The 15299-nt window shown below is 46.8% G+C and overlaps 1 protein-coding gene across 3 annotated transcripts in view; it reads left to right on the top strand.

Moving 5' to 3' along the window:
* Nucleotides 1-15299, top strand: part of CFAP97 (cilia and flagella associated protein 97) — a 170509-nt gene that overhangs the window by 68631 nt on the left and 86579 nt on the right. For 2 of the 3 annotated variants that reach the window (XM_063920746.1, XM_063920750.1), the window contains exon 4: nucleotides 518-610. The exons of the other annotated variant lie outside the window; for it this stretch is intronic. In XM_063920746.1, coding sequence (XP_063776816.1) covers nucleotides 518-610 — 93 coding nt within the window. The remainder of the gene's footprint in view (nucleotides 1-517; nucleotides 611-15299) is intronic. 3 annotated transcript variants of the gene reach the window in all.

Below are 15299 nucleotides of genomic sequence, written 5' to 3'. Positions count from 1 at the left end.
GTTGGTTCTGTTGACTGGGAGAGATCGCACCTCACAGGACCTTATTGTATGCAGTAGCGACCTTCCTTGTGTCTTTTGCTGCAGTTGTGTCTGAGACCAGTGGCGGATTGGGAAAGTTGCCTTGTTATATTGTGCAGGATTGGCCCGACGTATGTGTGTATACTGTAGAAGTATACAGTGTAGCCGTGGCAACATCACTGGATGGCAGAGGTGCTTTACTGCAGAGATGGAATAGCAGAATGAATGGGGACAATGCAGTGTACTGAGTTCAACGGGCTGCTTGTCATGTGGTGGGTGGGGCCACATTACAACATACAAAACAGGCCCCACAGACAAGTCTGCCTACCGGGAATCTTCCTGGTGAGCCCTATGGCCAATCCGCCCCTGTGTTTTAAGTATAAATAACGTTCTATAACTTGTTACTAAATACAATGCCATAGATATTTGTTCTTTATTTACATAGCAGCTACAAATTATGCAATGCTTTAAAAAGGTTTATTTAATCTCTGCCCTTTAGTCTCTGTCCCCTTGGAATTTACAGTCTATGCTCTCTATTCCTGGAAAACAAGCACGGTCTATGGATTGAAATCCCTCTTAAAAATAACAAGAGGTAATTTTACTTCATTGGAGAAAATGTGGTGTGACATGGGTTATGCTTTTGCTTCATTGAGAAGGTTTTGCTTTGTAAAGTCAAGCAACTATTCTAATTTGCCATTGAATATTTGTCCATCAACAGTTCCTGAGAACTGTGGGATAAATAGTGATACAATTTGCTGAAAAAAATGATTATGCCATTGCAAACAATAGAAATCTGTATGGGACTTGCCATGTTCAAATTAAAATAAAGTGGAAAACAAAAACGAGCTTAGCCTAGCAAGCTTACCTTTACTGTACCATTGCTGTGACAGTTTCCACAGCGCTGTAGAGGAAATATACTATGTGCCACCTTAAAATATAATTATCATGTATCAGATTTGTTCCTACACCACTTTCTGCAAATTCAGTGGCAAACTAGAACCTACAAAATGAGAGGACGCAAAGGGGCAGCTTAATATAGTTTCAGTGGGTATGGTTGTGACCAGGGCCGTTTCTAGACAATTTGGCTCCTAGTGTGAACAGTAAAAAATGCGCCCCTCCCCCCACACACCTATTTTGCACGCGTTCTCCCGGCGAGTGCATGTGGCTTTGCTGGAAAAGACTATCTTACACCCCACTTTTTGACCCTGCAACAACAGACCTCAGCCACCACAGGAAAAAAAATTCCATCATATTAAGCCCCACACAGTAATCCCCCTTGCACCATATTATGCCACACACCGCAATGCCCATGATACATTTTGCCCTACAGTAAAGCTTCTAATTGCTTTTAAATTAAGTGCTCGTTGCCAGGAGTTTCACACGCTGGGTGTCATGCTTGTTGCCAGGGGTATCACGCGCTCGGTGTCATACTCGTTGCCAGGGTTTTCATGCTCTGGGATCCATGCTTGTTGCGAAGGGGGTGTATAAAGAATACTCACTAGTGGGCGCTAGCCCGCCAGCACTGAGATCATGCTCCCCCTTCTCCCTCTTTCCTAGTACTCCGTTCACGGGGGGGGGGGGGGGGGGGTTTCGAAGAATGACGCGGTGGCGTTGTCTTTCTGTGAAACTCCGCCCCCAAGCGGATTAGTAGGGAAGAGGAGGGGGAACAAAGTGTTGCACGGCTCGTCCTCCGAAAGAAATGGCACTGGTTGTGACACATCTCACTATCTGATCAAATGGTGCAACAAAACCTACACTTTATACATGAAAAAATAAAAATAAATACATTAAAAAAAACTACAGCTGATCTATTGTCCACAGGTCATCCATTAAAAGTATGCAAATGAGCTGTCAATCAAAGCATCATGAACATGTCATGTAACTTAAGGGTTTTCATTGTAAATGCGTAGAAATAGCGCTTCCGAAGAACACAAGACTATTGATTATTCACTAACTCCCTCCTGGTACAGAGGAAAAAGTAAAATCTAAATTATTATTGATCAGTAACATTTGATCAGTTACCATTACTGTGCTGTGTATGATGTGCCATGCAGTTTTGTTTTATATGACTGTATATATTATAACCATAGTGCTGCTGAATTAGCGTTAAAGAAGGATTTGTGGTGCTGGTTTTACTTGCCTTTTCACATGAGGTTTAGCTGGGAGGAAAGGTGTCGTGGGGGGATAGGTGACCTTAAGTACAGTAGAATAATTAAAAGGTTTTGGCTTATTTTTTGATCCGCTGTCTTAGACACTGCATCCTATGCATACAAATAAATTTCATGTCACAGATTTGTCTGTGTGACTTTTATCCATTATGAAATCACATCATTAGAAAGTGCTTTTTCTGTTTTCCTCTGGCGCCTCAGTGAAGAGCTGTTGGCATATATAAATAAAATTCATCATTCTGCACTGAACACAATTTTTCTAGATTGCTAATGCATCGTATTGCTGGCTCATTGTAATCTTCCCAAAGCAACTTGTCTTCTTTCTCTACAGGAATATTTCATTAAGGGCCTAATTCAGGGTCTTTCTCTAATGGGCAAAACCATGCACACTACAGTGGGGCAGATTAGATATAACATGTGCAGTGAGTTAGATTTGCGTGTTTTTTTTTGTTTCTGCGATTTGACAGCCAGTTGTCCCAGAAGGGAATGCTGCTATAGTGGTGCTGGCTTGAGGAGTGATTTGTATAAGACGCCACTTTCATTCATTTTATATTTAGGCAATCATGTAGTATGATGCAGATTTACATTTTGTTACATGCAATTAGGATGGTAAAATAGGGGATCCGGTCAGGATCCCGATAGATAAGGCTGTGGGGAGGGGGGTTTGGGGGGAGGGAAGGTTAGGTTTAGGCTACAGGAAGGGAGGGGTTAGGTATAGGCACCACTGGCAAGGATTAGGTTAGGGGTGGGGGGGGGGGGGGGGGTTATTAGGTTTTGGCTGCAGGGAGGGGGGGGGGGATTAGGGTTAGGCACCACCGGGGAGGGTTAGGGTTATGTTGCTGGTGGGGAAGGGGGGTTAGGTTTAGTCTGCGGGAAGGGAGGGACATGGGGCCATTTATATTTACCGTCCCACTCTCACTGTCGGGATGCCGCGGTCGGTATTCTGACTGCCAGGAATCCCGACCACTGGCATTTTTTTTTAATTATCATTATATTATCATTATATTATTATCCTTTATAATCATTGTTATCCTTTATTTATATGGTGCCACAAGGGTTCTGCAGCGCCCAATTACAGAGTACATTAAAAAATAATCAAAACAGGAGAACAGTAACTTACAGTTGACAATAAAGGACAAGTACAGGGTAAATAAACATAGCTACATCAGCAGATGACACTGGAATAAGTATCAGGGGGCAGAAGACTGCTGGATTTGGTGCAGTTGAAGATTATTAAAGTAAGAAAAAGGATTAGCACATGAGGGAGGGCCCTACTCGTGAGAGCTTACATTCTAAAGGGGAGGGGATAGACAGATGGGGTGACACAGTCGGGCTACATAGAGAGTGTGGAACAGAGGGTTAGGATGACATTTGGCTGGGTTTGGTGAAGAAGTGGGTCTTGAGAGCCCGTTTGAAGTTTTGTGGAGAGTCTGAGGGGGAGAGGTAGGGAATGCCAGAGAAATGGAGCAGCACGTGAAAAATCTTGGAGGTAGGAGAGTCGGCGTGCATTAGCAGAGCGAAGAGGACGGGTGGGAGTGTAAAGGGAGATACAGTGAACGTCTTGCAAGAGAGGAGAGGTGGACGTAGTGTGTGTGAGGAAAATGAGCCGGGCAGCAGCATTGAGGATAGATTGGAGTAGAGAGAGGTATTTGTCAGGAATGCCAGTCAGGAGGAGCTTACAGTAGTCCAGTCTGGAGATGACCAGTGAGTGGATAAGAGTCTTGGTAGCATCCTGGGTCAGAAAGGGTCTGATCCTGGAAATATTTTTTAGATGAAAATAGCAGGTTTGCGAGAGGTGCTGAGTGTGTGGTTTGAAGGAGAGGGAAGAGTCCAGGATTACTCCTAGACAGCGCACTTGGGGGGGCTACAGGTGATAGTAGTGCCATCAATAGATAATGAGATTGTAGGAAATGAGGTTATGCGGGAGGGAGGGAAGATGATCAGCTCGGTCTTCAGGGGGGTACTTACGGAGCGACAATCTAAGCAATCTGACTAGATTGCTTAGAGTTTAAGCATGATCGCTCCGTGTGTACCCCCCACAGCGATAGCGATGCGCAGCCCCGCGCATCGCTGTTGCTGGTGCTAGATTGTCCTGCTTGCAGGCTCAATCTAGCAGGTCGCTCATTTCACCCGCTGGGTGGAATGAGTGGCCCCCCTCATCCCCCCGCACGCTCTGCACACATCGCACTGTGCTGAGCGGGGGGAGAGATGTTTGCTGAGCGGTTCGCTCAGCACACATCTCTCCCACATCTGCCCGTGAATGCGGGCCTTTAGACATGTTAAGTTTTAAGAAAGTGCTGGGACATCCAAACAGAGATAGCAGAGAGACAGTTGGAGATACGAGTGAGGAGAGCAGGGGGGAGGTCTGGAAAGGAAATATAGATTTGAGTGTCATCAGCATAGAGATGATATTGGAAATCAAAAGAACTAATGATCTTATCTAGTGAGGACGTATAGAGAGAGAAAAGAAGAGGACCAAGGACAGAACCTTTGGGTACACCTACAGTTAGTGGAAGTGAGGGTTTATGAGAGGAGACAGAGAATGAATGGTTAGAGTGGTAGGAAGACAGCAAAGAGAGGGCAGTATCCCGCAGACCAATGGAGTGAAGGATTTGTAGTAGGAGAGGGTGGTCCACAGTGTCAAAAGCAGCAGAGAGATCAAGAAGAATAAGTAGAGAGTAGTGGCACTTAGATTTAGCAGCATGGAGGTCATAGCAGACTTTTGTAAGGGCAGTTTCAGTGGAGTGGAGAGGACGGAAGCCAGACTGGAATGGGTCAAGCAGTGAGTGTGAGGAAAGAAAGGAAGTAAGACTATTGTAGACAATACGCTCAAGGAATTTGAAGGCAAAAGGGAGAAGAGAGATGGGTCTGTAGTTGGAGAGAGTGTTTGGTTCATGGGTAGGGGGGACAGTGCCTGATGAGAGGGAGAGACTGAGAAGGTGGGAAAGATGAGCACAGGCAGAAGGAGAGAGGTAGCGGAGGAGGCGGGAAGGGATAGGGTCAAGTGGGGAGGGGACAGGAACGAATGAGAGGGCCATGACTTCCTCACCAGATGCATGGGAGAAAGTTGTCAGTTTGTGAGATGGATGGAAGGAGGCTAGTTGCTGATGGTGTGATGTGATGTCCTGACGTATGGAGTCAATTTTGGATGTGATGTAAGTGGCAGTCAAGAGCAGAGAGTGAGGAAGGGAGACGAGGTGGGCAGAGGAGTGAGTTGAGAGTGGCAAAGAGGCGTCGGGGGTTGGAAGACTGGGAGGAGATGAGGTTCTTGAAGTATGACTGTTTAGCAAGAGAAAAAGGGCAGCACTGAAGGATGAGAGCATAAGTTTGAAATGGAGGAAGTCTGCCTTAGAGCGTGATTTCCTCCAGTGTCGCTCAGCAGTACGTGAGCATTTTTGCAGATATCTGGTGCATTTGGTGTGCCAGGGTTGAGGTGTTAATTTGCGAGGGTGAATAGTGGTTGGTGGAGCAACAGAGTCAAGAGCAGAAGTAAGGTATGCATTGTATATGGAAGTGGCTTGTTCGGGGCATGAGAGAGAGAGAATAGGAGAGAGAAGTGAGTCAAACAGGGAGGAAAGGAATGTGGTGTCAGTAGCCTCAATGTTACGCTTAGTGATGGTAGCCTTAGGAGGTAGACATGGGGAAGCAGAGAGAGAAAGGTTAAAGGAGAATAGGTGGTGGTCAGAGAGGGGAAATGGGGAGTCTGAAAAATCTGAAATATTACAACGGTGAATGAAGACCAGATCCAGTGAGCTCCCATTCACATGGGACGGTGAGGAGGTCCACTGGGAGAGACCAAGAGAAGAGGTGAGGTTAAGGAGTTTAGAGGCAGGGGATTGTATGGGGAAATCGATAGGGATGTTGAAATTGACTAGGATAATGGAGGGAATGTCAGAAGAGAGGAAGTGAGGAAGCCAGGAAGCAAAGTTGTTGTTGAATTTGGAGGCAATGCCAGGGGGGCGGTAAATGACAGCTACACTAAGATGGACTGGTTGGAAAGGGCGTATAGCATGGAACTCAAATGTAGAGAATGTAAGGGATGGTTCTGGTGGTATGAGTTGCTAGGAGTAACTAGAAGGTAAAAGGACCCCAACACCACCCCCATGGAGACCCCCAGGTCAGGGGGTAAGGGGTCAATGCGAGGCCCCCAGCAGAGAGCAGCAGGAGAAGTAGTATCAGAAGGAGTAATCCAAGTTTCAGTAAAGGCTAGTAGGTGCAGGGAGTTGGAACTGGAAAGGTCATGTGTGGGGACCAGTTTGTTACAAACAGATCTGGCATTCCTGAGGGCACAGGATAGGGGGTATTAGTTCGTGGGAGAGATGTGAATGAGATTATCAGGGTTGCAGTAGTGATGAGGGCAGGGATGATGAGAGAGTAGTGATGGTGAAAGTGCCTGTGCTAGGAGAGGAAACTGCAGGAGGTGGGCAGGGAGGCAATTCAGTGTTATGTGGATGGGGGTGTGGGGAGATGACGGAAGGGAGGGAGGGAGCAGGGCTGAGTTGTGTGTGTGGGGGGGGGGGGGTAGCAGGACCATGGGTCAGAGGTGAATGAAAGTGGGGTAACAGGAATGGAGGTGAGACAGAGGAGTAGGTGTAGGAGACTAAGGGGGAAGGATATAGGTGTGAACAGGGGCCAAGATGCATGATTAGGTAGACACGGAGTGATGTGGGGAGTAGAAGAAAACTTTGACATAGTGTTAAGTAGGTAAATAGGTTGAGGGAAACTGGAAGTAGGAGTGGAGGCTGTAAGGGAATCAGAGCAGAAGAATTGCAGAGATGCAGGTGAGAAAAGCCGTGTAAGCTCAATGGGTGTAGATTTAGTTTAAATTAATCAAAACTGTAGATAAAGTGCGTGCAAAAATGTATTTGGACTGTAAGAAAAGAGAGGATTGTGAGAGGGTTAAAGAGCAGTGGTAATTCTAAATTCTAAAAGGAATTTTAAGTGTTTGTAGGTAAAAATGCATTGGTGCAGCTGTGCATATAAAACAAATTACAAAAATACAGATACAAGCATTTGTTGGTAAAATGGATGGTTTTTGAAATGTCCAAGTACAGTAAGGTAGTTCCGTGCTATTTAATCAGATGCAACAATTAGGAGGTGAGTGATATGAAGAGTAAGTGACTCACATTTGTTATGCGTTCTTCAGTTTTTTGGTTTTGTTAGATTGCAGTGCTTCTGTTTTCATTCTATTTCACTTCGATTGAACGCTGCCGTTGTGTAAATTTTATTACACTTTGATAATAAATGCACACTTCAATCATAAATGCGCAGCCTACAGGATAGAACTTAAGTGGAGAAATACTGCAAGGGAAACCAATAATTGGAATCTTCAAATCACACCCCACACCCTAAAATGGCAGGCAGTAAATTACCTTACAAAAACAAACCGGCATACCACATAGTTAACAACTGGGTCCAGTCAATTCAAAACTAAAGACAGTACATCAGAATGATATACTATGCAATAATGTTTCAATTTGCATTACCTAGCATTATCGGCCTGGCCTATATTTTGAACCCAACCCATAAAATCTTCACTTGTACTTAATTTAAAAGATATTCATTACAACGCTATATTTCACTAATGTCCATAATATATGTTCTTTAAATGTAGAGGCTTGCTCCATCTCTGCGTCTGGTTTCTTCAGCATTAGCGGTGAGTCAGACGTGTGATTATTGCAGAGGAATTGTGTTTGTTGTCATAGACACAACAGCATTCTGTTAGCTGCTTTGTAATTTAACCACTACTAGCCTAATACATAGGAATCCCTGTCAAAATGTATGTTATTGTAGTCTCTCTGGATTCTTTAGAGTGCAACCAAAGATGCTCTATGTACATTGTATACAACAACTTGTGCCCTCTGTTATTTCATGTTTTTCTGTGCCAGGGGTATTCAACATGTGGCCCTCTGGGTGCTGGGGAAAGGGGCATAAATACAGGAGACTATGGAAGGCAGTTGCCTCTTGGCGCTAGCTTTGAAGGGGCACACTGACCTCCTCCGTTGCTCCAGATTCTGCTTTATGCACCCCAGAGCAGGAATAAGCACCTGCCCCTATCTGGATGCTGCTGGCTTGGTGTAAACGCATGTGGAGGGTAAATATGAATGTGATCTGCAGGAGGCAGGGTCCCTCCCACAGCAGCTAGAACCTATGGGGACAGACTTCCTCTTGAGTGCACACTCCCCCACCCTGATGTCTCCTCCTCTTCGCAGGGGACACTGGCAGACACACAGCAGGTGACCCAGTCTGGGCTCCTCTATCATGCCTAGGCCCAGGTAATTAGCACCCAAAGACCCCCCACCCCCAGGAGAGTGTGCCTGGGTGCTGCTGGGTTGGGGCGTTCATGGTGAATGGGAGGGGGGGGGGGGTGTTAAGGGGGACTGACTAGCCTGTGGGCTTCTATTGTGAACTTATGCCCCTGGCTGGGGAACTAAACATCCCAGCATGCCCTGACACAGTTTAAGCATGCCCTAATAAAAAATCTATGGCAGGGTTTGTTGCAATGTGTAGTTCCACAGCAGCTGCTCCGTCAGCTAAAAGCCGGAGGTGAAGGCAATGGGAGCAATTGGATAAATGACATGATAGTGATGCAGTGTCCTTGTGATTGTGATATAGGGGGCCATTCAGACCTGATCGCTCGCTAGTGTTTTTTTGCAGTCCTGCGTTCGCATAGTCGCCGCCCACCGGGGAGTGTATTTTAGCTGTGCAAGTGTGCGATCGCATGTGCAGCCAATCGGTACAAAACAACCTTGTGCAGTTTCTGAGTAGCCCAGGACTTACTCAGACGATCACTTCAGCCTGTCCGGGGCCGGAATTGACGTCAGGCACCCGCCCTGCAAATGCTTGGACACGCTGGCGTTTTTCCAACCACTCCCTGAATATGGTCAGTTACCACCCACAAACGCCTTCTTCCTGTCAATCTCCTTGCAATCGACTGTGCGAGTGGATTCTTCGTAAAACTCATCGCACCGCAATGATCGGCTTCAGGTCTGAATTACCCCCATATTGCTAAAGCATCTCTGTGCAGAGGTCTGGAGTAGTCCAGGGGGTGTCTCCAGCAGTAACTGATAGTGATGGACCTCTGTATTGTCTGGGCAGTGCTCTATATCTGATTGATATAGATTTATCTGTACAAGGCATATGTCTTACTGTATGTATGTATGTATGTATATATGTATGTATGTATGTTCCAGCATACCTCCTGGAATGCCTCAAGCAATTTACACCTAACTTGGTACACACATGCCTTTCAACCTGGGAAGAAATACTGTGGGGGTAAGACACCTCTAGGGCTTGGGGTGGGAAGGTGGTGACATGTAACAATGCATAGTAAGGTCAGAGGCACACAGGGGTAAGGGCAGAGGTGCACACAGGGGTAAGGGCAGAGGCATACTTTAGTTTCAAAGCTAAGCAAGGAGAAGTAGGGCCCTTTTGACATAGTCAGCCTGCAAACCTAACATATTTAACATACAGCGGGCAGAGCTTGGTCTCTCGTCCCAGCCTTTACAGCACTGAGCAGGGCAGCATCACAGGTGGGACGGGCAGAGAAGGAGGCGGATTATTCTCCCCAGGACCAGAATTTTGACAGCATCAATCCGGAGAAGCCCAGAGGTGCGGCCTGACAAAGATTGCCATTCTTTAAATTCCATAGCGAAGCACGAGAATTCAGCTAGCGTATATGTGTGTGCGTGTGTATTTCTCATACGTCCTAGAGGATGCTGGGGACGGCATCAAGACCATGGGGTATAGACGGGATCCGCAGGAGACATGAGCACTCTAAAGACTTTTCATTGGGTGTGAACTGGCTCCTCCCTCTATGCCCCTCCTCCAGACCTCAGTTTTAGAAATGTGCCCAGGTCGACTGGATGCACTCTGAGGAGCTCTACTGAGTTTCTCTGAAAAGACTTATGTTAGGTTTTTTATTTTCAGGGAGATCTGCTGGCATCAGACTCCCTGCTTTGTGGGACTGAGGGGGCAGAAGTAGGAACCAACTTCCTAAAGAGTTTCATGGCTCTGCTTCTTGCTGACAGGACACCATTAGCTCCTGAAGGGAACTGCACACTAGCCGTGCCTAGATGCTCACTTCCACAGCACGCCGTCACCCCCCTCACAGAGCCAGAAGTCAGAAGACAGGTGAGTGTTAGAAGACAGATCTTCAATCAAGAAAGTGACGGCTAAAGGTACCGCGCGGCTGGCGGGAGCGCAGCGCACCATGTTGCCCACACATACACAGGCACTGCAGGTGGGGGTGGGGTGGCGGGGGCGCCCTGGGCAGTATGAAAAACCTATGGAAACTGGCATAAATAAGGGGCATAAGTTGCTGAGGCACATTCCTACACCCACCAGTATAAAAAAGGACCTCATAAAAGCTGAGGAGAAATATACCATTGAAGAGAGGAGCTTCCTCCTCAGTCAGCCAGCACACTGCTCAGCGCCATTTACTCTCTCTCCTCAGGCTGCAGAGACCAGGCTGGTCCTCCTCCACTACTGAACAAGTATCCGTGTGCAAAACAGGGGGGGCCACAGTGAATTTGGTGCTATATAATTGTGTGATTAACATTATAAAAGCGCTGAATGTCAGTGGGCATTTTGTGTTCACAGACATTGTGTTACTGGCGCTGGGTTGTGAACTGGCAAATCCCATCTGTGTCCCTCTGACAGATTTTACTGTGGGTCTGTCCCCTTATAAGTCCCGGAGTGTCTGTGGTGTGGTTCTGCATGTGACATGTCTGTGGCAGGGAACTCTGTGGAGACATGTTAGGGACACAGAGGTGTAATATGACACCAAGAGCCTGACAGGGTGAAAGATTACATGATAGAGTGAATCATATCAGTTAGAGCAGGGGTTCTCAAACTCGGTCCTCAGGACCCCACACAGTGCACGTTTTGCAGGTAACCCAGCAAGTGCACAGGTTTATTAATTACTCACAGACACCTTTTGAAAGGTCCACAGCTGGAGCTAATTATTTCACTTGTGAATCTGTGAGGAGTCCTGCAAAACATGCACTGTGTGGGGTCCTGAGGACCGAGTTTGAGAACCTGTGCGTTAGAGGTTGGACTGAATCTCATACAGAAAATGAAAATAATCTGTTGAAGATGTGATTTTTAATAGTTCTGCCTTTCATCCACAGGGACCTTTCTGGGTCGCATACAAATTTGCACAAGTAGTACAAACTGATACCGACACGGACTCTGATTCCTGTGTCGACACTAGTGATTCCAGGGGAATAGGTCCTAAGTTAGCAAAAAAGCATTCAAAATATGTTTTAGCTGTAAAGGAGGTGTTAGAAGTTACGAAGCCCCCTCTTTAACCACAAGGAGAGGGTTTACTTTAGTAAAGAAGTAATGTAATTTTTCTTCCACCTCAGGTCTGATTTAACCTGAAAAGAAATTTCAGATTCCCAAAAGGAATTCAGGCAGCTTACCTTTTTCCAAAAAAGGTGAGAGTCACCCCGCATTTTAGACAGGGCCCTGTCATAAAAGAGAAAAGGTGTTTCTCCCTGCGCCTGGAATGGCTTCACCTAAGGAGCCGACAGACCGCAAGTGAGTGAGGTGATTTATTGATGTGGCCAATGGGACACTACTCGGGCCTACCATTGTCTGTGAGTGGGTGAGTAGTGCTATTGAAAAGTGGTCAGAAAACTTGTCATTAGACCTTGACACAATAGATGGAGACGAGATACTCCTAACGTTAGGTCATATCAAAGACGCTGCTGCGTACGTACTAGAATCCATGAAATATATTGGTTTCTTGGGATCAAGAACCGCTACCATGGCAGTATCGGCTCGGAGGGCGTTGTGGATTCGCCAGTGGAATGCTGATGTAGATTCCAAAATAAAATATGGAGGATCTCCCGTATAAAGGTGAGGCCTTGTTTGGTGATGCGCTGGATGCGTTAGCCTCGGCGGCTACCGCAGGTAAGTCGACATTTTTACCTTATGCTCCTACACCGGCGAAAAAGACACATCACTCTCACATACAGTCCTTTCGGCCAAACAAATACAAAAAGGCCAAAGGTCTCCCCTTTTTTTGCAGGTAGGGGAAGGGGAAAAGGAAAGAAATCTGCAGCGTCTCCCGGATTGCAGGAGCAGAAGTCCACCTCTGCTTCTGCCAAATCTGCAGCATAACGCTGGGGCTCCCTTGCGGGAGTCCGCTCGGGTGGGAGCACGTCTGAAACTTTTCAGCCAAATCTGGATTCAATCTGGCCTGGACCAATGGGTCTTACAAATAGTGTCCCATGGGTACAAACTACAGTTTCAAGACTCCCCACTCCCACCCCCACCCCCCCATGCTGATTTTTCAAATCGACCTTGCCAGCTTCTCTTCCGGGAAGAGAGGCAGTAACAACGGCAATTCAAAAATTATGTCAGGATCAGGTCATTGTCCTGGTACCCTTGGCACAGTAAGGAGAAGGTTTTTTTTATTCAAGCCTCTTCGTAGTTCCGAAGCCGGACAGCTCGGTCAGACCGATTTTAAACCTGAAAATCTGAATCTCTACCTGAAAAGGTTCAAGTTCAAGATGGAATCCCTGAGGGTAGTGATTTCCAGTCTGGAAGAGGGGGACTTCATGGTGTCGGTAGACATAAAAGATGCTTACTTGCATGTTCCCATTTATCCTCTTCACCAAGCTTATCTGAGATTCGTACTACAGGATTGCCATTACCAGTTTCAGACATTGCCGTTTGGACTCTCCACGGCACCGAGGGTATTCACCAAGGTGATGGCGGAGATGATGGTCCTCCTTCGTTAAAAAGGAGTAAATATAATTCCTTATCTGGACGATCTCCTGATAAAAGCGAGATCCAGTGAACAGTTGGTGCAGAACATAGCACTCTCCCTGTCAATACTCCAACAACATGGTTGGATCATGAATTTTCCAAAGTCGCAGTTGGAACCAACGACAAGATTGTCCTTATTAGGGATGATTCTGGACACAGAAGTACGGAGAGTATTTCTTCCAGTGGAAAAGGCTCTGGAAATCCAGAAAATGGTCAAACAAATATTAAAACCAACAAGCGTGTTGATCCATCAATGCATTCGGTTGTTGGGGAAAATGGTAGCGGCCTACGAGGCCATAGTTTGGCCGATTTCATGCCAGAGTATTCCAGTGGGACCTGTTGGACAAGTGGTCCGGATGCCACCTATACATACACCGGAAAATAATCCTGTCCCCCAAGGCCAGGATTTCGCTCCAGTGGTCGCTACACAGTTCTCACCTACTAGAGGGACGCAGGTTTGGGATTCACGACTGGGTCCTAATAACCACGGATGCAAGTCTCCGAGGCTGGAGAGCTGTCACATAGGGGGAAAGCTTCCAAGGATAATGGTCAAGTCAGGAAGCCTGCCTTCACATAAACGTTCTGGAATTGAGAGCCATTTACAATGGCCTTCTACAAGCGGTACATCTTCTTTAAGATCCCGTGCAGATCCAGTCGGACAATGTAACTGCAGCCGGGTACAAAAACAGGCAAGGCGGAACGAAAAGCAGAGCGGCAATGGCAGAGGTGACAAGGATTCTCCTCTGAGCAGAAAGACATGTTACAGCTCTGTCAGCAATTTTCATTCTGGGAGTGGACAACTGGGAAGAAGACTTCCTCAGCAGACACGATCTCCATCCAGGAGAGTGGGGCCTCCACCAAGAAGTCTTCGCAGAGGTGACGAGTCTTTGGGGAGTTCCTCAAGTAGACATGATGGCATCTCGTCTAAATAAGAAGCTTCAGAGATATTGTTCCAGGTCGAGAGACCCTCAAGCAATGGCAGTGGATACACTGGTGACCCAGTGGGTGTTTTGGTCGGTATATATTTTCCCTCCACTTCCACGGATTCCAAAAGTTCTCAAAATAATAATAAGAACAAGAGTTTGAGCAGTCTTCATTGCCCCAGACTGGCCAAGGAGGGCTTGGTATCCAGATCTTCAGGAGTTGCTCATAGAAGATCCTCTGCCTCTTCCTCCTTGAGAGGACCTACTACAGCAGGGGCCGTGTGTGTATCAAGACTTACCGCGGCTACGTTTGACGGCATGGCTGAGCGTCGGATCCTAGCCCGAAAGGGTATTCCCAAGGAAGTCATCCCCACTCTTATTCAGGCCAGGAAAGGAGTAACGTCTAAACATTACCACCGTATTTGGAGAAAATGTGTCTTGGTGTGAATCCAAGAAGGCTCCTACGGAAGAGTTTGAGTTGGGACGTTTTCTCCATTTTCTGCAGGCTGGTTTGGATGCATGCCTTAGATTGGGGTCAATCAAGGTCCAGATTTCGGCCTTATAAGTTTTCTTTCAAAAACAATTGGTCTCCTTTCCAGAAGTTCAGGCGTTCCTGAAGGGGGTTCTGCACATCCAGCCTCCATTTGTGCCTCCAGTGGCACCATGGGACCTTAATGTGGTGTTGCAGTTCCTTCAATCGGGTTGGTTTGAGCCTCTACAAGAAATAGAGTTGAAGTTTCTCACTTGGAAAGTGGTGATGCTTTTGGCGTTGGCATCCGCAAAGCAGGTGTCTGAATTGGGGGCCTTGTCCCACAAGAGCCCTTACCTGATCTTTCATGAAGATAGGGCAGAGTTGAGAACTCGTCAACATTTTCTTCCAATGGTGGTTTCCTCTTTCCACATAAACCAACTTATTGTGGTGCCAGTTGCTACTGACACGTTCGAGTCAAAGTCTCTAGATGTGGTTGGAGCTTTGAAGATTTATGTAGCTAGAACAGCTCGAATATGGAATACAGAGGTTTTGTTGTCCTGTATGCTCCCAACAAGATTGGGTGTCCTGTTTCCAAGCAGACTATTGCGCACTGGATCAGAGGTATGATTCAGCAAGCTCATTCTACGGCTGGATTGCCGTTACCGATGTCGGTGAAGGCCCATTCTACTATGAAGGTGGGCTCCTGGGCGGCTGCCCGGGGGGTCTCGGCATTACAACTTTGCCGAGCAGCTACTTGGTCAGGGTCAAACACATTTGCAAAATTCTACAAGTTTGACACCTTGGCCGTTGAGGACCTAAAGTTTGGTCAATCGGTGCTGCAGGGTCATCCGCACTCTCCCGCCCGTACTGGAGCTTTGGTAAAGACCCTATGGTCTTTATGTCGTCCCCAGCATCCTCTAGGACATATGAGAAAATAGG

The sequence above is a fragment of the Pseudophryne corroboree genome, chromosome 1, assembly GCF_028390025.1.
Source record: "Pseudophryne corroboree isolate aPseCor3 chromosome 1, aPseCor3.hap2, whole genome shotgun sequence".
Lineage (NCBI taxonomy): Eukaryota > Metazoa > Chordata > Amphibia > Anura > Myobatrachidae > Pseudophryne > Pseudophryne corroboree.
Note: the sequence above shows the minus strand (reverse complement) of the source record. Positions and strands in the feature narration are given on the sequence as shown.